At 30.4% G+C, this 23,591-nt stretch overlaps 1 protein-coding gene across 10 annotated transcripts in view; it reads right to left on the bottom strand.

The window, feature by feature from the left end:
- The window catches only part of LOC148622112 (FERM domain-containing protein 5-like), a 38,954-nt gene continuing 15,363 nt past the window's right edge, over positions 1-23,591 (bottom strand). Inside the window, exons 6-18 of one of the 10 annotated variants that reach the window (XM_088571682.1) lie at positions 21,256-21,376; positions 19,206-19,293; positions 18,435-18,523; positions 16,523-16,586; positions 15,974-16,000; positions 15,090-15,104; positions 13,478-13,501; positions 11,133-11,221; positions 10,702-10,779; positions 10,036-10,104; positions 9,002-9,099; positions 7,517-7,543; positions 1-5,620 (exon numbers count right to left, since the gene is read on the bottom strand). In XM_088571682.1, the coding sequence (XP_088427808.1) occupies positions 4,866-5,620; positions 7,517-7,543; positions 9,002-9,099; positions 10,036-10,104; positions 10,702-10,779; positions 11,133-11,221; positions 13,478-13,501; positions 15,090-15,104; positions 15,974-16,000; positions 16,523-16,586; positions 18,435-18,523; positions 19,206-19,293; positions 21,256-21,376 (1,544 nt within the window). In that variant the 3' untranslated portion in view covers positions 1-4,865. Of the gene's footprint in view, positions 5,621-7,516; positions 7,544-9,001; positions 9,100-10,035; positions 10,105-10,701; positions 10,780-11,132; positions 11,222-13,477; positions 13,502-14,410; positions 14,447-15,089; positions 15,105-15,973; positions 16,001-16,522; positions 16,587-18,434; positions 18,524-19,205; positions 19,294-21,255; positions 21,377-23,591 lie in introns of all 10 variants that reach the window. The other 9 variants (XM_088571686.1, XM_088571685.1, XM_088571683.1 and 6 more) reach the window with 9 other exon arrangements.

Here is a 23,591-nt window from a genome sequence, read left to right as displayed (position 1 = left end):
TAACATATGACTTCTGATTTTATTTATAAACCAGACCAATATGTATACATATACAAGTAATAGAACATACAACCTGTTTGTAAACTACCTATGGTTTTACATATATACCCTTGTCTATAGAATATTACAAAGGTTTATAATCTTTAAAACTTGAAGTACAAGAAGAAAAAGTTACTAATGAAAATCATATTTGTGTATTAAAATAAAATAAAATAAAGTATTTTGGGAGTTTCGTAAAAATGATTATTTTCTCTCTGATTTGTCAATTTTCATTAAGGTCAAAGGTGAAAAATAGTGCAGTAATCCATTAAATGGAGGCTTTCTTCAATAAATATTCATTACATTGACCAACATACACACAGACAACCCTCCACTTTCTATTTTTAGATGGACAATGTCAATAACTCCTGACAATTGACTACATTCATTACCTGGTGACTAACACATGAGTCTTCTCAACATTTACATGACTAGACTAACACAAGCTTCCTTCACAATCATCAGTGTCATATCATTATAGCTCTGAAAAACCATTTAAATGTTAAGCACTTTCTTAATTTTTTCTTTTCAGTTTACAGAATAGAAAAAAAGTTTCCAGTCAATTTATGACAAATAACAATAGTTCTAAGAATTTATTCATTTTGTAAATAGCCTTACTGATTTAACATGTTATTTTTCTTTCCACTGAAACAATACATACAGTAATTTATGCACCCACACTACTTTAATCTCTTTCCTTAAATGCAGTTTATTTATTGACCTACCCATTGAAATCTTAAGATATTTAAGACCACCCTTACAGTTATATTTAAATTTTAATCAATGGGAGGTAACTCATGTTTCAGGCAAGTTGTGGTAGTGACATTTAGAACAATTTATCACAGATGACAGCTTCAATACAAATTCTCCTTTATAAAACTTGTGCAATAAATACATGGTGTTTCATAAGTACATCAAACTAATACAACCTTTCTGATAAAAATCAACATTTGGTGAAAAAAATTTAAATCAAATCCATATCCTGTCAAAATTAACCCCCATCCTTTATCATAAAAAAAATCTTACCCAAAAGTATTACTTAAATAGTTCTTAACTTACTTATCATGATAGGCTACTTTACTAGAACAATCAAACAGGAGGTTTGTAGCAATTAGCTACCATTATCCACAATATTTTATTCTTAATATTGTATAAAAGCCCATAGTTAGCCATTAATTTTATGATACAAAACTCCTTAACATATTACAAATAAAGCAACATTTTACCATATTTTTTGTTGTATAAAAAGCAGACAGAAAAATACAATGTAGAAAGACAACATTTTCTTTTTCAACCTAAATGCCCCAGTACAAACTATACAAAACAGTTTTTTTAATTATAAGTGCAGATGATTTTTATATTTTACAGTAGCAAAATGATTAATATATAAAAGCATTATTCTAAATGTATGTGATGATTAATCAGCTAAGTGAAAATTAAAACCATAAAGTTACATAATAAACAATGAACAATGGCGGTATTGCATTATCAAATTTTATACAAGACCAACCAAAAACAGTTTTCTAAAATGAAAGCTAGGTTGATAAACCACATTATTGTATGGTAATGCAGTCTTTAAAATGAAAGGTGTTTAAAAAAATGTTATGTGTCTATAGATATAAATGGTATCAGATTTTTGAAAATCCCCTAAAAAGGGGGAAAATGTGTTTCCTTATCAATACTAAGTGAATTTAATGCTTGCAAAATTTCATTTGCATGACAGGTACATAACAATTTAAGACTGATCTTTGATAAAAAAAAAAACAAAAAAAAACATGTAGAATGCAACTTAATTTAAAAAGAAAAAAACATAAGGAAAGAGAAGATCAGACTCATTTGTGCTGTATAAAGTGTGAAATACTGAAATTAACTAACCTATTACAAGACCAAAACAAAACCACAAAGATTTAGAAAGAGAACCTATAGAACTACACAGCAAGATTTAGCACTATAAGTCAATATAAACTTTAATGAAAATTATAAGAAGCCACCACGAGTCTTAACACCCAAAAGCAGTATCAACCCCCAACAACAAAACATTCCACAGCAAAGCATCATGGGTAAAATCTCATGCCATATTACTTGCACACAATGGTCCCTTTAAGAGACTGAACAACAATCGAGGTGCAAACCCCCTATTTTATCAATGTCAAGCATTGAATAAGGAGTGGAAATGAATAGCTAGGCATTAGTCCATAAATAACTTCCTTAAAACATGCTGGAATCTTTCCAGTATTTACAAAATAAAATCCATTCTCTTCATAATGACTAAAACTTACCAAACATTTAAGGTAGCCTGCTATATTAAATCTACTGCAATAATTTGAATAATTACATATTTTGACACTTTGCCTCTGCTTTCTAAAATCTTTAATCCAAATCACGAAATGACCATTTCTTATTTAAAGTCCGAAAGAATAAAAATTTACTGCAGAGATATTCCATTTTGTAGAAAACTTTTTGAAGGAAACTATAAAGGTAAGCCATATATTCCCATTTGCTTTATGTAGCAACCAGTAACAGTCAAAATCAACGAAGCTGATGAGATGCCTTATTTTGAATAGAAATTATATCAAATTAAATGAAAAGAAATGAAAATGATATTATAAACTAAAAAAAAAGAGAATTAAAAACAGATTTAAATAAGAAATAATAGGAGACAAAATTAGCCATTCGAAAATAATATTCAAATAATTTGTAGCAGGTCATATTGAATGTATAAATAACAGTATGGCCTGTTACAAATGCAGTAGATTTAATGTAAAGGTGCTTAGAAACAGTTCTCCTGTACATGTACCATGTGTTATAAATATTTCTTACCAACCAATCTACATTCTATATTTAACAGTCCTATATGATTGGGTACAGTTTATACTGGGTACACATTTCAAAACACATGATACTTCAATACAGCTTGGCAAAATATCTATGCATGCCTAAACACATCTAAGACACAAAAGAAAGTACAATTTCACACCTGATACAGCAAAAGGTTGGTGGTTCATGGAAAAAAAAGCTGGACTAGGTTGCACAAAGCTTAACTAAGATTTTTACAGAAGACTATCATATATTTAACTGTACATGTACATGTATATAAACTCGTGTAGATTTCAATCATTTTAAAATTGAATATCTAATATATTATTAACTTTTTTGGACAACCCAGTCCTGCTTAGGTCATTACAATCGACAAACTATAGGTACATTTAATATATCATTACATCCAGACTGTGTCATGTGAATTATCATTTAAACAAATAAAAATACCTTAGAGACCGTTTCTATTCAATGTCATTTTTTCAAGCAAATAAAAAAAATAAAATAAACATTGGGTACTCTCAATAAAGAGACATGTACATGTATACACATTTAACAAATTTATAAACCTTTTAAGGAGGTAGACCTAGGGTAAGGGACACAATCCTTAAAAAATCATTGGAACGATTGCATTCAGCATTTCACATCATTCTCATGTAAGCATCTAATTAACTTGGATTCATTTTATTCTGCTTCGAACGAATGCTTGAGAGCCTTTGGTGAAATTGAATATGATACAAACATGTCACTGATTTCATGAGTTATGTCCCTAACCCCAGGTCTACCTCCTTAATATTGCAACAAAACATACTAAAGCAACAACAAATATAAAAATACTATTCTATAAAAATATCAAGCCATTACATCAATTACAGCCATAAACATCATACAAATGATATGTGTAATAATTGCACGTCATAAGTTTACTTCCAATATCAACAAACAAAAAAATGGTAATCTAAATGGTTTGATGGTATAGAAAATTTGTTATAAGAGCTCCAAAATTTTAAATATATATTGTAGATAAAATACATTAAAAATATTTAGTACAAAATGTAAAAATAAGTTGAATACAAATAAAAAAAACCCAAAAAAACAGAAAAGAACGTTGGAAAATAACTCGTATTGTAGTCACAAAGTATTAAGTTTGTTTTTTTTTTAGAAGGGAAAGATAACCAAATTAATCTTTATTTAAGGGAAGAAAGTCAAATTAAACCTGAGGTATACATAGATTACACTCAGTGATTCAACACTTCCAATTAACATACAAATGCAAACTAACATCGAAGAAATATCTTCCATAACAACGCCAAAAATATGTAATCTAAAATATAACCCATTTCAACAAGCTATGACTATAAAGAAATTTCTTCCAAAGTATGTAAATATTGCAGATTTATATTTATTTGTTAGCTATTACAGTAAGATTTTGTACCCTTGGAATACATTATATTACATTATAGTGACATACAGGAACTGATTATACAGTGTATTTTATACTTTTAATTTTACCCTCCATTAATCCATTATTTGATCAAATTCAAGAAGACATCTCAGAAAAAATGTGAATATTTTGGCAATTACTATAGGATTTTTTCAACATAGGAAATCATAAAAGTAAAGCACAACCAGGCTTGGCAAAATACTTATTTCCATCCAGTTATCCAATTATGTTTATCATGATACAAAAATTCTTTTCTGCTTATAAAATGTCAACAGTATGATCTGGGTTTGTCTTTCTTTAAAAAAAAAAAAAAACAAATGTGCACAAAACAAAACTGGTACAGATACATGTGTACCATGTCATACAGATGAAGAGTTATAAATATGACACAAATACTACTAAAAATGAACATTGCTCTCAGATCTTATGTTTGTTCATGATGTCTCTATGCTGCAAATAATTGTTTAAAAAATGTTACACATATAAAAGCGATGATGTTGAGGCACCTTATTCCTGGACAAAATATGAAGTTGAAATCTTCCCGTAACCGCAAATGTCTACCAACTTAAGATTTTTTCTTCAGGATTGCTTGAACTTTATGAGTAATAAAGTCTCTAACTGGGTCAATAAATTTGAGTTGGTGACGCAATTCCGTTAACATTGGATGTTTGATATTTGAGTTCAAGATAACAACCAGTGTAACAGCAAGTGTCACAAAGATAAAGAAAAATGTGATGAACAAAATTTTACAACATCCAATTCCTCCATTGTTTGCCTTGCTTTCTACAACCTGTGTGGTTGGGGTGGCTATGACAGGTGACACATCGTTCTCCTTCGGTGCAGGAACTGCAGACTGGTTTTTCTCTGCTTTGACTGGTTGTACCATCTCTTCTATAACTGGTTCCTCTTTGACATGGTTTGGTTCCTGTGGCTCACTATCTTTACGTATAATGTAGTTTTCAAGATCCCTGATCTGTTCCTCTAAGCTTGACTTAGTAGCATCTTCTTCAGTATCATATGATTCATCAATCTCTTGTTGAACTTTTTGAACAGAGTCTTCTAAAATTGTCTGTTCAGGCTCATAATCAGGTGTAACGTTAGCATCAAAAGTTGTTTCTAAAACATGAGTAACAACACTACCATTCATTTTCTTTGGGGGTGATGTTTCTAGAACAGGGGCTATATTATGTTCAATAACCTCGTCAAGAGAACTATCCTCCTGAGCAGCCATTGGTGCAACTATGAGAGGACTTGGAGCGACATGAGATACAGGAGTTGTTTCTTCTTTTGTTTCTTTTGGTGGAGCATCGATAACAGTCTCTGTAAATATAATAAAAAATAAAATTACATAAGATACACTTTCATCATATTGATTTCCAACAAGAAAGATCAAAAATGGATGTGAATAACTTGTTATTTTATGATATAAGTATAAAACTGATCTTCATAAATCTACCAAGTTGAATGTTTGATTAGTACTGTAAATAGACAGAAATTTTTATACCAATTATTCATAGAAACAATATTGGGATACGAACAGTACCACTCCATGCATATTCATTATTTTTAGTCTTTTAGTTTTGATTGTTATAGATCATGAAAATCTTTCTTTTTTCTTCAATATAGACTAGAAAACATTTCATTGTATATTTAATTGATTATAATATATAGCTAATAGATTAGTCAGTATAGATGTTGTGTTACATTCTAACCAAACTGTTTGTGCAAAATCTACAAGACAAGCATTGACAGTATATGTGTTAAGTTATATTTCTGTAGAATTTGACTTGGGAGTTTTCCTGTATAACTGAACTGAAAGGGATGAACTTAAATATTACTTTTTCAGTTGGTTAGGGGTCAGAGGAATATTTTTTTTTAAATCTGTTTCGAACATATGTGTACATGTAAAACATGTAAGGGTATATTGGCCAGTGGTATTCAACCTACTCTAAAAAAAGATTTTACAAAGAAAACCCCTTTATAATAAATTATAATAAAGGGGCTTTTAGTCTCCCAGAAAACTTTGACAAAAGGATGCCTTTTTGCATTTTCAATACTCCATGCATACAGATCATGCAGCATACCCAGTAAATATACCATCTAACGTAGAAAATCAGCCAGGCCTTAGTTGATTTAAAAGTATGAAATGAGCATTGATCAATTTAAATCTTGGTTCAAAATTAAGTCCAAATCAAACAAAATTACAAAATATTTTTGAATATCTGTACTACAATAATGTCACATCAATAGACCTGTTATTTATGACTCAGAACTTAGATTCACTGCTTGAAGTTACAGATATGTTTAGAAAATATTGGTAAGGAGACATAAACAAGCTTTCTCACAAAGCCTGTAGTGATTACACTAGGATTTGCTAGGTGGGATAAAAGATGAAAGATTGGGAAAACAATTATTATTGATTCAGGAATAATTTAAAAGCTAACTGGATTGCAGAAATAGAGCACATTATCATTAGCTTCTGATTTTAATCAAAAAGAAGGGCTTACTTTGTAAAACAAGTGAAAAATAGCAATTTAGGAAAGTAAATACATGTTTTTCAGCAAATGACACAAGGTCCTGGGAAAAACCTGCCAATTACACACCTATCTATAGGTATTCATAACTTTCAATTAGCATATGTCACAAGTAAATAGAAGATCACCATTATCATATCAAGTCAGATAGAATTGGATGCAGTGCATGGGGATAATTCAGTCCCTTTCTTAAAACCGATACTATTCTGTACATATAAGTACACTAAAGACTGTAGAATCCTTCTCTAAATATTACATGCAATGTCCTAAAAAAACAAAAAACTATACACTGACTTACTGTTACTTCTTTTTTGAAAAGATTGAAAAAAAAATGAAAACCACACAAAGAAGCCATTTTAGACTAAACTGAAGCTTACACAGCAACCATAAAAATCTTATATTTAACAAAGTAGGTATGTAGTCAGCAGGTGGTATTACTACAGCATTAATGATTCTACATGGCCCAGGTAGGCTTGGCATGATCAACCTCAAAGAAAACATAATGAATCAGTTACCTATCCATTTATTAAGGGTGTTTAACAATTTGGGTACTGATTAACAAAAACGTTGCAAAATTTATTACTATTCATTTCCTTATTTTGACTTGACAGTAATCTAAATGATTTTCCACACACCAAACATACCAGCCATGTATTACAATACTCCATCATATGTAACTCACCTTGTGGTCTTTTCTTATGTTTTTTATCTACAATGAGTTACAAGTTATCACATGCAGGAACTAGGCTATGATAGGACATGCATAATCATGAATGAAGTAGAGGAAATCTAAGATCTAATGGTTAGAGAAGAATGTTAGAATCAAATGATTATAACATACAAGGCTAACATTAACACAAAATGCTTGTTAATGCTTGATGTTAAAAACCAAAACATGTCTAGATCTCCTAGATCTTAAATAATATAAATAAATATTTCTTCTTTAACACTCCCAAGAGTTTAATTCATAATTTATATCATATATATATGACTTAGTTATTATTTAAAGATATGAAATGTAAAAAAAATGTCACTGTCAAAAAATGTAGTTTTGTAAAAGTTAATTACCAAATTAAGTTATTTTACTATAAGTTTTTTTTTATTTTTGATGTGTTTAATGATGAATATGATAAATATGAATAAGAAGTTGAAATTTGATGATGAAAAATGTTGAAAAATCCATGGATATAAACATAAGACGTGATTAAATATAGAATTATATGCTATCATGAAAACTTTGCTCTCAATTCTCACAACTTTCTCTACCTTTCATTCATGATTAATTATAAAATAAAATTTAAATAAAAAATGCAGAACAAATGACATGATATCAAAATATGAAGCATAAACTGAAAGACATGGAAAAGTGATTAAATTAAAATTAAAAATGATGTATGTAGAAGAACTGAAATGATATTTATTATATTTTGACACATAAAACTTAATTTACATGTATAAATATGAATGACAAATAGATAGATCTAAAGATTTTTCTAGGCTTCCCTTATAATTCTACGTTCTTGAATGACTGTATATTTGTTGATATCAAACTGTGATGCTGATTGGGACAATGAAAGAATAAGAAAAGATTTTACATAAATGTTGCTACATTTGTAGGGAATTGTGTTCAATGAATTTATACAGAGGTGTGACTTCTTATTTTATGATTTTCAACTTTTAAGTAGTCCTTCCTTATTCTTGGCAAAGAAGGGCAACTGTCAAGTTCAAAGTCTTTGGTATGAATCTTTGGGTGATCAAGACCTCACAAAATTCTTTGTGATAGTATCCCTCTTTAATCAGTGAGTGAAATAACAGTACAATATACACAATAAGGAACTGAGTGAGACATGCTGATAAAAAAAGTTTTAAACTAAAAGCATCAAAGGAAAAGCTTTAAGCTGAAAAAATATTAACCCTTTAAATGGTGGAACTGTAAATAGATAAAATATCCTTACCCACTTATTCAAAAGATATACAAGACAAAAACTTTAAGCCAAGGACAAATTGTAAAGGTATTATAAAAAGACAATAAAGGATTCTAAAAATAAAATGCTGCTGAATCAGTAAAAAGCTGACAAAAAATCCCTTACACCATGTTGTTAAAGCCTAGAAAAAGCCTTGATTTGTACACAAAAGCAGACCAAGAAGTGATAGACATGATACCTACCCTCTTTAATCACAGTACTAGTATGACTTAGTGTGTTAAACTTAGGCATGCCTCCTCTTCCATCTGCTTTTCTGGCATAGTTAGGTAAAGAAGATGTCCTTAAACAGAGAAAAAAAATAAAAAATACACATTGAAAATATCACAAAACAATAGAGCCTGGGTAAACTATCAAAGGCTATTATCATTGTATATAGAACATAACATTACTTTGTCAAATATTGTATTTAACTGTCTACCTTGACATTAGATCCTTTCTTCTTGTCACCATTCATTGTACCCTGCCTAATTTATTTGATGTAAATATTAGATTTTTCTTCAAGTTATTCTTCATTTACAAATTTCATTTTTTTAATGACATTTTATTCATTCTCATGGTATCATATCAAAGCTTTTTTCAGTGAAATAAAATTTGATATTATCTTAAGTTATTTTTCTGTTGATACCTGTTTCTCATAAATGACATTTCAAAGGCATTTATTGTGTCAATTTTAATTTCTCATGAAAATTTTTATACATAGGATTCATTCATTGGGAAATTGAGAACTCTTTTTTTAGTTATTAACAGCACTAAAATCTTTTAAAATCAAAAACATCATATGAGTGCATTCCCTTTAATCAAAAGTGAGTAACAATGCTGTATGGATCAAAATATGCAATTAAGCACGTTTCAGTAGCAGTCTTTATAAAAATCACACAAAAAGTGAATAATACATATCCAATATGTCATATAGACTGTACATGAAATTGGCATTTTGCAAGATTTATCGTTCTTGATTTGGTTTCATTTGGTTGATTTTAGTGGGAGATAAATGCATGATTTTCTAAAAAGATCAGGACTGAATGTAGAAACGATTATCGTTATGTGAATGTATAGCATGTGTTGACTGAAAAAACATAGTTCTGTGTTTTTTTTTAACATCATGAATCACTTTACAATTAGCAGTGTCTGAATTTTATATATGGACTGGCACTTAAGAAATTAAAAAAATAAAATGAAATACAAATAATATAATGTTTTTTTCTTTTTGTTGTACCTGACTAACTCTGGTTCACTTCTGTCAATTCTCTCACTTGCATTGTAGGCCTCTTGTTGACACCGTCCACTGAAATAATAATAAAATTCGTAGTCACTGGAGTTCTAAAGAAATAAGAAATCAAAATTTTGTCAAAATTAATACTAAAGTTATTTATCAGTTTTTCTGATCTATAAAGTTGTTTACTGACTAACACAGAAGACATGTAAATCTTTGTAATTGTTAATGATCATTCTTATTGACCAGATAATAAGTTTGTAATAACAAACATAAAGAGAAAGAACAGCATACCCCTTACCTTACGAAAATTACTTGGCCTCCGTCCTACTTTTTCAAAAAAAATCAAAGCATGTCATCTTAGTCATTTAAAATTTATTCTGTGAATTTCTTCAATAAAAATTTATATAGGTACACTAAAGTCATGTGACAGGAAACCAAAACAGACAATCTGAATGGCCAATTCCACAGGCCCAGCTTTCAGTAACGGGTAAAAACAGCTGACAACTGATTTGTTTACTGATGCAAAAAAAAAAAAGATCTACAGATTAAAAAGTTCTTTACTTCATAAATTTGATCCTGAAATCCAAGAATTATTGGAAGGCCACATACAAACTATCAATGAATATTCAACAATAGATGCAATAATGTACACTTAATGAAACACACCTGAATCTAAACTTTGACCCTCTGGAGAAGATGTTTCCACCGGACCTTATCTTAGGAGGATGCTCTGAATTATTCAACCTGCAAAATATAATTGTATTAAATTTGATATACATTTTAAAAATATATAGCAAATAACACGTGAAAAATAACACAAAGTTACTTATTTTAAAAGGTAATCTATGCAACATCATAATTTTTTTTCTTTCAAGGAAACCATTACTTCTTATGACAAGAAATCCTACATTAAAACAGATCTTTATAGATTCCAAATGCTCATTCTACAAACTGAAATAGCCTGTGATGTATCAGCAAATATGCCATGAATATTTGTAACACTTTCTCTTCCTACAGCTTGTATGAGATAGATAACCCAGTAAATACTACCGGTAATAGTGGTCAACTTTATAGTCAGTATTTGTAGGATATCTTACGTAAAGAAAAGTTGTTGTTCAACTGCACATCTCCATAAATATTTACAGGCAGCTGCTGTAGTACACTTGTAGCCAACAGGTGCTTGTTTCTGCAATGTAAAAAGAACATAACACAATTCATCTGACATTCATACTATCAAAGAAAGTGCACATAACTCATTATCAGGTATTAATGTGTGAAAGTATTTCTACTTTGAGGGAAATAAGTAAACAAATTCAACCTTAATGAAAACTAATAACAAAATAGAGCAATTTTAACATGAACCATACATTTTACCTCTTCATTTTTCAACTTAACACAATAATTGGGTAAGGGCAAGTAAATGTTACCCTTCATGTGTAGTAAACACACCTCAGTTTGTATATACATGTTAACCATTGCACCCTCCCCCCCAAACAAAGATGCATTCAGATGATCAGCACATCATGTTAATATTCAAAGCATAAATATAAATTGGCTTGCATGATTTCTGTTTATTCGATAAAATATGCAAATCAAACCAATTATACTTGTGTTAGGTGAAGCAAATTATACTATTTGTTCATCAAAGCTCTTCTTACTGTGATCCTAAAGCACCTTCGTGCATAGAAATACAAAAATGAAACTTCAACAAACTACAAGCTTTGTTCATTGTGATAAGAATTGTGCACCCTATCAAAACTATAACAATGGCTCAACAACATGAGGCACCCTACTGGGACCAGATATATTAATATCATAGGACCATAGAACCCTACCAGCATCAGATACATGCAGTATCATAGGACCACAGAACCCTACCAGCATCAGATACATGCAGTATCATAAGACCATACCCTACCAGCATCAGATACATGCAATATCATAAGACCATACCCAACCACCTAATACCATAGAACCCTACCAGCATCAGATACATGCAGTATCGTAAGACCATACCCTACCAGCATCAGATACATGCATAATCATAAGACCATAGAACCCTACCAGCATCAGATACATGCAATATCATAAGACCATAGAACCCTACCAGCATCAGATACATGCAGTATCATAAGACGATAGAACCCTACCAGCATCAGATACATGCAATATCATAAGACCATAGAACCCTACCAGCATCAGATACATGCAGTATCATAAGACCATACCCTACCAGCATCAGATACATGTAATATCATAAGACCATACCCAACCACCTAGTACCATAGAACCCTACCAGCATCTGATACATGCAGTATCATAAGACCATACCCTACCAGCATCAGATACATGTAATATCATCAGACCATACTAGGACAAAATAACACAATAGAACACTACTGGAACCAGATAATACCAACACATAAGATCATAACAGAACCAGATAATATCATAGGACAATACTGCAACCGATAATACCAAAGGACCATACCTTGGAAGATACCTGTAATACCAAAAGGCTATACCTGGACCAGTAAATAACATAGGTCCCTGTTTGGACTAAATAATCACATAGGTCCCAACTGCGATCAGATAAAGCCAAAGGACTATACCTGGACCAAATAATACCATAAGAGCCTTCTGCGGCCAGATAATACCATTAGAGCTTTATGGGACCAGATGATACCATAACAGCCTTCTGGGGCCAGGTAATACTATAGGAGCCTTCTGGGAGCAAATAATATCATAGGAGCCATCTGGGACCAGATTATACCATAAGAGCCTTCTGGGACCAGATATACCACAGAAATCTACTTGGACCAGATAACATAGTAGGACCACAAGACCTTACCAGGACCGTATAATATCACAGAAACTATGGAAAGTCTTCTGAACCAAACCTTTTTTATCCAAAGGATACATTTGTTACTTTTGCACAGATCTGTCAATTTTCTAATGATTGTCTGAATTCAGTTTTGATGGTTCCAATAGTATTACTGGAAATAATGTACAATGCCAGCAAAGGATTTATTCACTTTCAATGTGACAAAGTTGAAATAGGCCAAGTTTTCCTGTTTTGGTCTTCTGACCAACAAGAAATTCTTTGCTTTATATTTGAATTTGAGGTAATGTCACAGGTGAATTTTTTCAGCATTATCAGGCATATCAAATTTGACATCTTTATAATATACTTGCTAAGATATTGCTGGTTTTAAATTAAATGTATTTTACTTATTTTGAATAATCAAACAAACATATTGACCTATTTTGCTATGAGTAAATTATAGTAAAATCTTCTATGAGACGGCGCTAAAAACAGTACAATCCAACATCATATATGTATACGTGAAGAAGAAAAAGCTGTTTATCTTATGCATAATACACAAGAGTGCAACTATATCAAGCCTTCATGATACATCAAAAGCCACTATTTTACCATTACCATCTTTTTGCTAAAAAAGTTTCCCTAGAAACATAAAAAACAAAGCTGCAGGTAAAAAGGTTGTAACAATAATTGTATCACTCCTACACTTCATACTTCTTCCCCACGGAGACCATGCATTGTCAAATTAGATGGTTAATTATTGGAGAAAATAAAGAATTGGTAAAGAAGACAATTAGCATTATCGATTCTGACTAAATGACAACATCTCAAACATCAAAGACAAAGTATGATCTTATACTAAGTAATTAATTTAAAGATAAATCTGAAAAAAGACTATTGCTCAATATAATGTAAATAAATATATTCAATAAAACATGCACCCAACACTTCCATAAAATGCTTCACAGGGCACAGGTTGATACAGTTGGGGAAAGAATGGATTCATCATTCAAATCTGTACAACTCTAATATTTGATTGCAATTCAACTTTTGACACAAGATAAGAATTTAACCTGAATCAAGGTGGCCCCTTGATTTCCTTTCATGTTATGAAATCATGTAATACAATAAAAGATTCACAGTCAAGTTATTGTCCAGAGATCAGGAAAACACTAATTTCTTATCCCAACTACATTTTTGGCCCTTATTTCAAAACAGTAGGGGTCATATCCCCAAAAATCAGTACAAGCATTCTTTTTGTTGTTTGGAATCATGTGGTAAAATTTTATAAAGATCAACTAACTGATATTTAAGTTACAGCATGAAAACCAAGTGTCTGTGGACATGTATGATGATACAAACAATGACAGTGTCATACCATTATAGGACATCAATTTATTTGTGGTGCTATACAAATTGAAAATCACCACATCTTTCCAATAAATGAAGATGATCTTAGTTTTTACCATACACCATTAGATTTCATTATGAAGCGAAAATAATATATTGATTTGGAGTAACATGCAGGGAGACAAAAACGTAATAAATTACTTCAACTGGTCCAGTACATAGATATGTGTTAGTAAGCTAAAAATCAAAATACATTAAATATTAGTTACAGACAGACAGACACAAGAACAAAAGTTTGTTATTATCATGTGTTATTGCCAATTCTATAACAGAATCTGAAACTGATAAGTGACATTTTGCACTACATTACTTATCTTTCAACACATAAAGAATAAAGTAGTCTTTATCTAACATCTCTAAATCTATACCATAAATGATTTCTGAAGATTTTTTTTATTGTTCACAAAAATTCCTAATTGAAATATGACTAAATACAATTTCTTTTCATAAAACAAATCATACAAGTGTATATGTATTTGTACTGTCTGTGTCTGACAAAGTAAACTGTTACAAATTGAAACAATTCACTTGCATATTTACTGGTACAGAATTCAATCAAAGAAAAATACAATGTTATCATAGGGCTTACTCTAAAGCATTTGAAGCCAAGATGCATTACAACATTGATTATCATACCGAGAAAACAAGTATCAAATAAATAAAACATTGTACACAAAACAATCCTAAAATTATGTGGGCCTAATGCCCAAAAAACCAAGCACCTGCATTAGTTTGAAACATAGAACATTGCTTTAGATATCTGGGTCAAATTTAAGTACTTAAATACATGCCACTGAGTTAGTCAAAACATTGAACTTGCCTCTGTTTCTAAATCCTGTTAATTACAATGTTTAATATAATCTTATGAACTACTAATGAGAAATGGGTCTTGTCCATTCCATTTGGCAGGGAACTTAAACTTGTAGGCAAAAGTGTTTCCAATCATTTTTATTACTATTTAAAAAGAATTACAGTTTTTAATCTCTACCTAATAACCTTCATTACTGCATGCATATATCATTATTTTACTAATGTTAGAATCATACATGATATTGACCTCAACCTTAACTCTAACCGAATGACATAAAAAGTGTGGATACAACAGTACACCAAACTGGATGGCATACCAGATAATAGGTTCAATACTACAATAAGGGTATGTGTGGGTGTTTAAAGTATCAACACATCCAAAATAATTCCTCATTGGTGGAATTCTTCTGTTTTGATTTTACATTTCAACTATCAAAACATAATTTAATTTCATAAGTTACAAGATTTCTGATTGAATAACAAATTTTGTCCATTATCTCATAGACCTAATCTTGTAATGTATCTGACGTCATCAACATTTTCAATGATATAGTTGTTAAATTTTGACACTTAAGTTAAATTATAAGGAATGACTGTTATATGTTTTTCGGTCTTTTTGAAATAACTTCGATGCCTGTGGTGCACACTTGAAAATAAACTGCTATGCAGGTTATTTAGTGTGCATACTACTGTGAATGGACTTATATAACTACATTACTGTTACTAGATTAAGTAGAAGGAATTTTTAATACATGAAATACTGGTAACATAATATAACATCTAAAGAGGATTACACTTATGTAATGAATGAATATGGAGGTATCAAAAACTGATAAAACAGAAAGAAAGAGGAACAAAGCAATGTTAGTAAAATCAATCAAAGATGCAAATCACCTTCTTAGTTTTTTCCTGGTCTTCATCCTTATAAATAAATATACATATCATTTAATAGCTTAATATCTTAACTACATGTTTTTCAATGTATAAGAACCAAATTGTTTCTGTCACTACATGTAAAGTTTTCAGGACCAACAAAACAAACCTTCCCAAATTTCAGAACAAATTGTAACAAACAATAATTTTTTTTTTTAATAAACCATTATTTTTTTTTCTATGTACCACTGTTGCTCCAATACAGACAAAGGAAAAACACTGTCCTTGCATTGTTAGGGTAAACCATATAAAATATTATCTCTGACATGTTGTTCATGCATCTATATATAACAGTGACACATTTTGCTACCATGCAACAATAAAAACATTTAAATCTGAAAAAAATATTTTTTTGAAACTGGCATATATCAATTTTTAGGTATCATAAGTATTATGATATGACGTGGAACAAACAGTGATGCTCAGATGAGAGAATGTGATAGCAGTGATGATCTAGCCTACTATTAGCTAACATACAATATAAACTGGCAACAGAATTATCTCCCTTACCTCAGTAGTACTGACATGTACAACAAACATCTTCCCTTCATAAATTATTCTCTTGATCTGTGCCCTGAAATGAATAAAGCAAGGCATTAATGTGAATGTGGAAATATGTTATTGAAGCATTCAAAGGGTTTTAAAATCTCTACTATCAATTCACAGATAAACCCCAAGAAACAAACAAACAGATGTAAATGTCTTTTTTTTGTCACTTAAAATTACACATTTTGACCTTTTTTTTAAATACACTGATTACTACAATATCAATATTTGTAAATATAATTTGCTAAAAAGCATCATGAAAAATGTATTACTGTAAACCAAGAAATTTGTGCATGATATAAATTTTTGCGGTTTTCGTGAGCCTGTGAAAATCGCGAAAGTTTATATCCGCCAACAAGTCAGGGAAATTGGATTGATCGGGTTGGGTGTTGTATGTACAATTTTTCCATCGAATTTTCCGGTTGATCAAATACAGTTATCTTTCTTTGATTTTAATTTTTGTCTTAATACCTGAAAAAGAAAATGTAAAATGGATATATAAAATATTTATTTTTAATTCACAATAAAATAATGTTTTGTAGCATTAAAATCATTCACCCATAAATATCAATAGGCAGTTTACAAGACAAAGTCAATAAATATGCAATAGATGGTGGTTCCCCATCATATAGGAGGGATACTGATAGGAAGACATAACAAGACAAAGAAAGATAACTTATTTTTATTTATGTTTCATTTGACAAGATAGTCATAGATCCACAAATATTAATTTTCAGTGATGTCAATATCGCGAAAACTAGTATCCGTGAATCAGTCTATTGACTAAAATTTGCAAAAGTTTACAAACGCGAATATTAGTTGGTTTACAGTAACTGACAATCAGACCCCAGTAAACTCTTGAAATGGAAATACTAAGGCATGCAAAAAAAAAGTAGAGGCAATGCTGACTTTATATGGCCATTCTATATTATTACAGGTGATAAAAAATTGTCTGAATAGAAAAAAAAATTGCAATTCAGCATGTTTTACCCCAAATATCATTTGCTACAGAAGTGTTTTGCCTTATTTCCATTTCACACTTTTACATTGGGTCATTCCACTCCATTATGAAAGAACTCAATACCAATGTGAACGATATTCACATATAATTTGATTGTTAATTTCTCATCTGGGCAAGATAGGTTATTTCCATAAACTAACTTGGTACTGTGACATTATTAATATTGATCAGTTCACAGTCTGCAGTGCAAATAATTCCCAACTAAATAAAGCTTCGATCGAAACACTAATCTTTAACTTTGACTTCAATAAATTAGAAATTAACTATAAGTATTCTTTTTAGTTTTTTACCAAGTCATGCTTGCATAACCAACTTTGGGGCTGTTAAGTTTGCTCATAAACCGAAAAGCGGCCTCAAGTTGGTTATTTCGCATAACCAGGTCAAAAATTTAAAACAATTCTTTGATAAATGTAGGTTAAAGTTTATCTACTTCCACAGCTCACTTTTTTCTTTTCAAACAATTAAGAATTGGCAATAATAAAAATTTTGTCTATTGAAAAATAACATAAATTTTCCATGCGCATATTGTTTATTGCAAGAAGTGCAATAAACAAAAAATGCAAATGGAAAATTTATGTCATTTTTCAATAGACAAAATTTTTATTACTGCCAGTTCTTATAAATTAATTTTAAAACATATTTTTATCTTTAAACATGAGAAAAGTAGCTCTGAATTTAACTGAATAGGGCGTGTCAATATTTTTTTTATCCACTGATATTTTACAAAATCATTTTAACCAATCAGATTACAGGATTTATTTCAAATTAATTTATTACAAAATATTGAAAAAAAAAAGCCATTAAATGCTTCAAAATACTGCCTCTAATCAATATACAAGATGAAATATTGAATACCATTTATACAGTTGCGTTCTCCTACTTCCATGGAATGTCATTATACCCTGGTGGGTAACTCCTAGGTAGAGGGATATACCCTTCTGATCCTGTAATCAATTAATAATATATTATTGGAGACTAGCAAATGAAATAATGAAATAAACTTCCTCCAAATTTATCCCTACTTACAAAGTTTGACTTTCATAAATTACTTGTCAACTATAGTCAACTATAAAGACTTCACATAGAGGTCAGCATGATTTTTTTTTAAAGAGTGATGGCACGAGAGCTCACTTCTGAAACAACATACATTGTAATTTCAGGTAAATTTTCAGAACAATAAAAAAGGATGGCATGCTGTTGTCTAGCTGTTATTTTTTCATATTCCAACTTTGAGAGCAGGATTGAACAAATTAGCTTCAGACATGATTTACAAAAAAAGCAGAAACTCGCAAAACTGGAAGTAAGTATATAGTAAAAAAAGAATTGTAATGGTTACATCCGGATTTGAAATAGTGGAATTCTGCTAAACAGCAGAAAAAAATTATGTCTGGCTTTAGAAAAAAATATTCAGTATGCTCAACAGTTGCACCACAATAGGTGCTTACCTTGAATGTTTTATGTGACAAAGAAGATTAAGTAGCTCTTTTTTACCATGATTGAATAAAAATGTTAGTAAAAGCAAACCATCCAACCAACGTTCTAGGTAGTTGTCTTATATACAATTATAGTTGGTAAAAACAACACTATGGTATGGACAATACAACTAAAAGGCCTATTTTAGAATACCTTGACTTGATGTGGATCTACACCATAGGTATCCAGAGACGATGCCTTCTTCAAGAAGTTAGATTCAGCCTCAGCTGGGACCTGTCCACTACAAAAAGAAAATGAGTGGAAATGTTATAAAATAATTTTTTACATGAAAAATTATAAATACATTTTATGGGGTATTAAAATGTCAAAATACCTCAAAGTTTTACCAAACACAATGTGTGAAATGTAAATTAACAGCTGCCCTAAATCACATGATTACATGTAGATAACCAAATATTCAACAAGTAAGACCAAAATACTAAAACAATGCATAACATATTTACCCGGTATCTATTAAGGCAAATAGTCCATGGGCTGGCAGGGTCCACCGTGCACCCCCCCCCCCCCCATCAACTTCATGGTGATTTTAAGGTACCTTTATACCTCCCATTACCGAAATCAATTTGTCACCAAAGAATATTCTCTGATTCTTTTTCAGTATAAGCCTATATTTGTGCCCCAATGGGTCAAAAAGCCAATTGCTTGAGGCTCTAAGCTTTCCTGGGATAGCATGTGAGGACAAACTAAACAAATACAGGTATCATAGTGTAGCCCAATGTCTCAGCTTTACCATGGTACCAAGAAATTTGCGGTAACACTTAGGGCTTTGCGCTACAATGAAAAAAATGTACCCCTACCCTGCCAAAAAAATTCACTTAAATAGACACATTTTTCGATGTCAAAACCCCTGGAGTATTAATGCTTCAGTGCAAAATAGCTAATATGGTATTTTCTGTTTAGTACTATCACAACTCATACTTCTGGGGTTCTTCTGATGATTTTTGGCGATTTTCATAAAATTCACCTGTTTCCGATTTTATAGTAATTGTCACCCAAAAATGAAAATCTTAGCGTATTAATTGATCAGATATGTTAGGAACATCATTATCTTAATTATAAGTGCCTAAAATATGAGTTCTACAATGTCAGTATGCTGTGAATGAGAATTCTGTTTGATACTAAGACCAGTTTTCTAGGGGTAGGGGTAATATTTTTAATATTTTTTGAAAATTCTTTCTTGAAAAGTAGTTTTTCGAGGTTCACTTATGTAGAAAATTAAATTATCTATCGAATGATACCAAATTTGAGACATTTTAATTCAGTAATAACATGTGGAGTCAAATTTATATGACTTTTGACCTAAAAATCGAAAATCCCATTTTTTACATTTTTTGATAAATTCTGAATACAAAAATCGCCAAAAATCAGCAAAAGAACCCAAAATGTGTAAATTGTGATAATAATAAACAAAAAATACCATATAAGCAAATTTTTTACTGAAGCACATATACTCTAGTGGTTTTGACATTGAAAAATATGTCAATTTAAGCGATTTTTTGGCAGGGTAGGGGTGCATTTTTTTTTCATTTTAGCACAAAACCATAAGTATTACCACAACTCTCTTGGTACCATTGTAAAGCTGAGATATTGGGCTACATGATGATACATATATATGTCAGTTTTCTTCGGTTTGTAGAAAGAAGAAGTTCAAGGAATCAAAAAACTTTAAAAAAAAATCATTTTTTGCCTAACGAGGTATAAAAATGTAGTAAAAAAGTACAAAAATGCTTCAGTTTATTTTTTGGCGACAAAAAGATTTGAAAATGAGAGGTATAAGGGTGCCTGAAAATCATATTTTGGTTAATGAATGGGGGTGCACAGGGTTATTTCAGCCCAGATACTTAAATACTCTATCATATCAACAAAAAAAAAACAAAAAAAAGAATGTGTATAGATGGACAGAGAGTGGATGTCTGTTAATTTACTTAGACTAACATTCTATCAAAAAAAAATTAAATATTCCCCAAAGCATTTTATTAGTTATCCTTAGCATGTCATAGATAGATAGACAGTGGATGTCTGTCAAAATTGGTTGTATAAAAAATTACATTAATACAATGATTTAATTTAAAAAAACAAAAACAAAAGCATAAAACTAATGAATGAATTAACATGCTCATCTATTCTGTAATGGCAGATATGGTTTTCTACTAATATATAGGTTATTCAAAATATCATGTACCTCAGCGTTTTATGTAACTCCACAATTTGGTCTTCCTGTCTCGAGTTCTGTTTTGGAAGCATCTTAAACTCTGTAACATAACCAGGTGGATGGTCCTGGGGGTCATAGTCACCAACTTCAGCTGTAAAAAAATTACCAAAAGACTTCTTTATTCATAAGCAAATGCCACATGTTATATCAAAGCAAGGACAGTTCTACACTGAGTATACCATAGGGATCCTTCCACACATGATGCCAAATAAGGAACCATGGAATTAACCACAAAAGCACTTTAAGACTGCTCACAATGTTAACATCTGAAAGCCCCTCCTTCCCAAAAAAAAAAAAAAACGACCTAAAAATGTCAACCCTCCAAACCTACGATATCAATTTTACAATTGATAGAAACTACTAATCTATTGACCTAGAAAGAAGGAAAGCACTAATACAGACAAAATAAGATGTTAAGACACATAAGTTTTTTTAATTTAAAATTGTCAAGGCTTTTCAATCCAATTTAACCAATAAACAATGTACTGTAAACTCTGCTCATTGTGGGATAAAATGGGTGATTTTTTAACCATTGAGTGATGTTACTGATTTGTTTACGAACACACATTTTTTTTTCTTTGGAAAGGGGAAAAATCAACAAAGGAAAGCTTTTACGATTTTTGTTATAGTGATCTTAAACTGTTTTATTCCCCTGCTTTTCTTACATATACATGCCAGTGTGAAAAATAACAGATTTTCTGCATTTCAACATGGTTGTATCTGACTGAATACAGGGATATATAAAACACTTTCTACTGATTTGTATTTGACAGCTCATATAAGCAATAACAATATGAAAGATATAGTTTTTCCTTGAAGAATTATCTTTTTCCAATACCTCTATTAAAAAATTCTTTAAATGCAAAGAAAAAACCTTGAACATTCAGTGTTGTGTTATACCAAATGAACCACATCCAGTAAATATTGATCTCTGTCCAAGTCAATGAAGTCATCTTGTATAATCAGAACAAAAATGAGACTTATTTACATCCACAAATTGTCTGTTCATGTTTAAAAACAGAACTTTTATAACCACCATAAATATTGTATTTTTCCAGGCTAAATGAATAAATTTCTATAGAACTAGATGACACATATAGAATGTTTACATATAGGGTAATAAAAGAAATTTCTCAGGAGGCAAAACATCAATATCAGAAACTGGTGAGGTAAAAAACTGGATAGCAGTCAATGGTGGGATGCTTAATTTATAACTATCTCGTTGCTTGTGCAATAGAAGCATTTCTAAAAGGCAACTATTGAACAATCTTAATGCCATATAGAAATAAAGATATCAATAGGCCATAATAAATGCTATTTTACTATATAGGTTGGCCAAAATAGTTCAATTAATCATTTCTAAAAGGAACACACAAGCATTTTTGTTGTAAATCATTCAATAAGTTTAGTGCCAGAGAAAGATGTCAGTCATCTTAACATTGTACTTAAAAAGAACAGATTTCTCAACAAAATTAGATGTGTAATCTATTTCGGAAGAGTAATTTCTTCAATGACCAAATATATTTATGAGTCAATCATAAATAGATTAAATTTGATACTGAAATCAGCTAGGAAGGTTTAATCTTTTATTTGTACAAAATATTCCTATAATTTTCTAAAATACTGCTATCTTAAACAAACCCCATCACTATATATAACGAGGCTAATACCTACATGAGAGTCCACTTGAAATTGTAGCTATAAAGTAAATTTACACAAAATAAAGACTTATATGTACATAGATAATCTTCATTCAGTTTACATAAAGGTGTAAATCTAAGTTCAGAGGTATTGTAATTTAAACTTTCTCCAACAGTGATTCTGATAATATCACAACCAATTATTGCTGACTGTCCTGACATATTTGGTTTTTATTTATTTCATAATAGAATTAAAATTCAATAAAGATAAATAAATCTGTCTCAAAGTGTTAACCTGAATTTACTTCCACCTATTTAAAAGGTTACAGAATGAAATGGAAATTTTGACTGAGAGTTATAAAATAAATCATTTTATGTGTGTTGTAACTTCTTTTAGAAGATTGGAAGTTATTATTACATCAAGAAAGAACTAGATTCTATCATTATGTGATTATTTTAAGTTGAAAAGAAAAGCTTTAAATGAGAAATAACACAAAGTAAACATCCATTTCATAAGTTTTAAAGGTTTAAGAATATTATAAAAAATATGTCCAACTTCAATACTGGATCATACATGTATATTATACATTACTCAGTCTTTATACTAGATCACAACTTACAAGAAATTTCACAGCTTTGTAACTTCAACAGTCCTGATGGACAACA

The sequence above is a fragment of the Perna viridis genome, chromosome 3 (genome assembly GCF_037379345.1).
Source record: "Perna viridis isolate PV_CMFRI_1.1 ecotype Kerala chromosome 3, ASM3737934v1, whole genome shotgun sequence".
Lineage (NCBI taxonomy): Eukaryota > Metazoa > Mollusca > Bivalvia > Mytilida > Mytilidae > Perna > Perna viridis.
The sequence above is the reverse complement of the archived record's forward strand: the minus strand, read 5'-3'. Positions and strand labels throughout refer to the sequence as shown.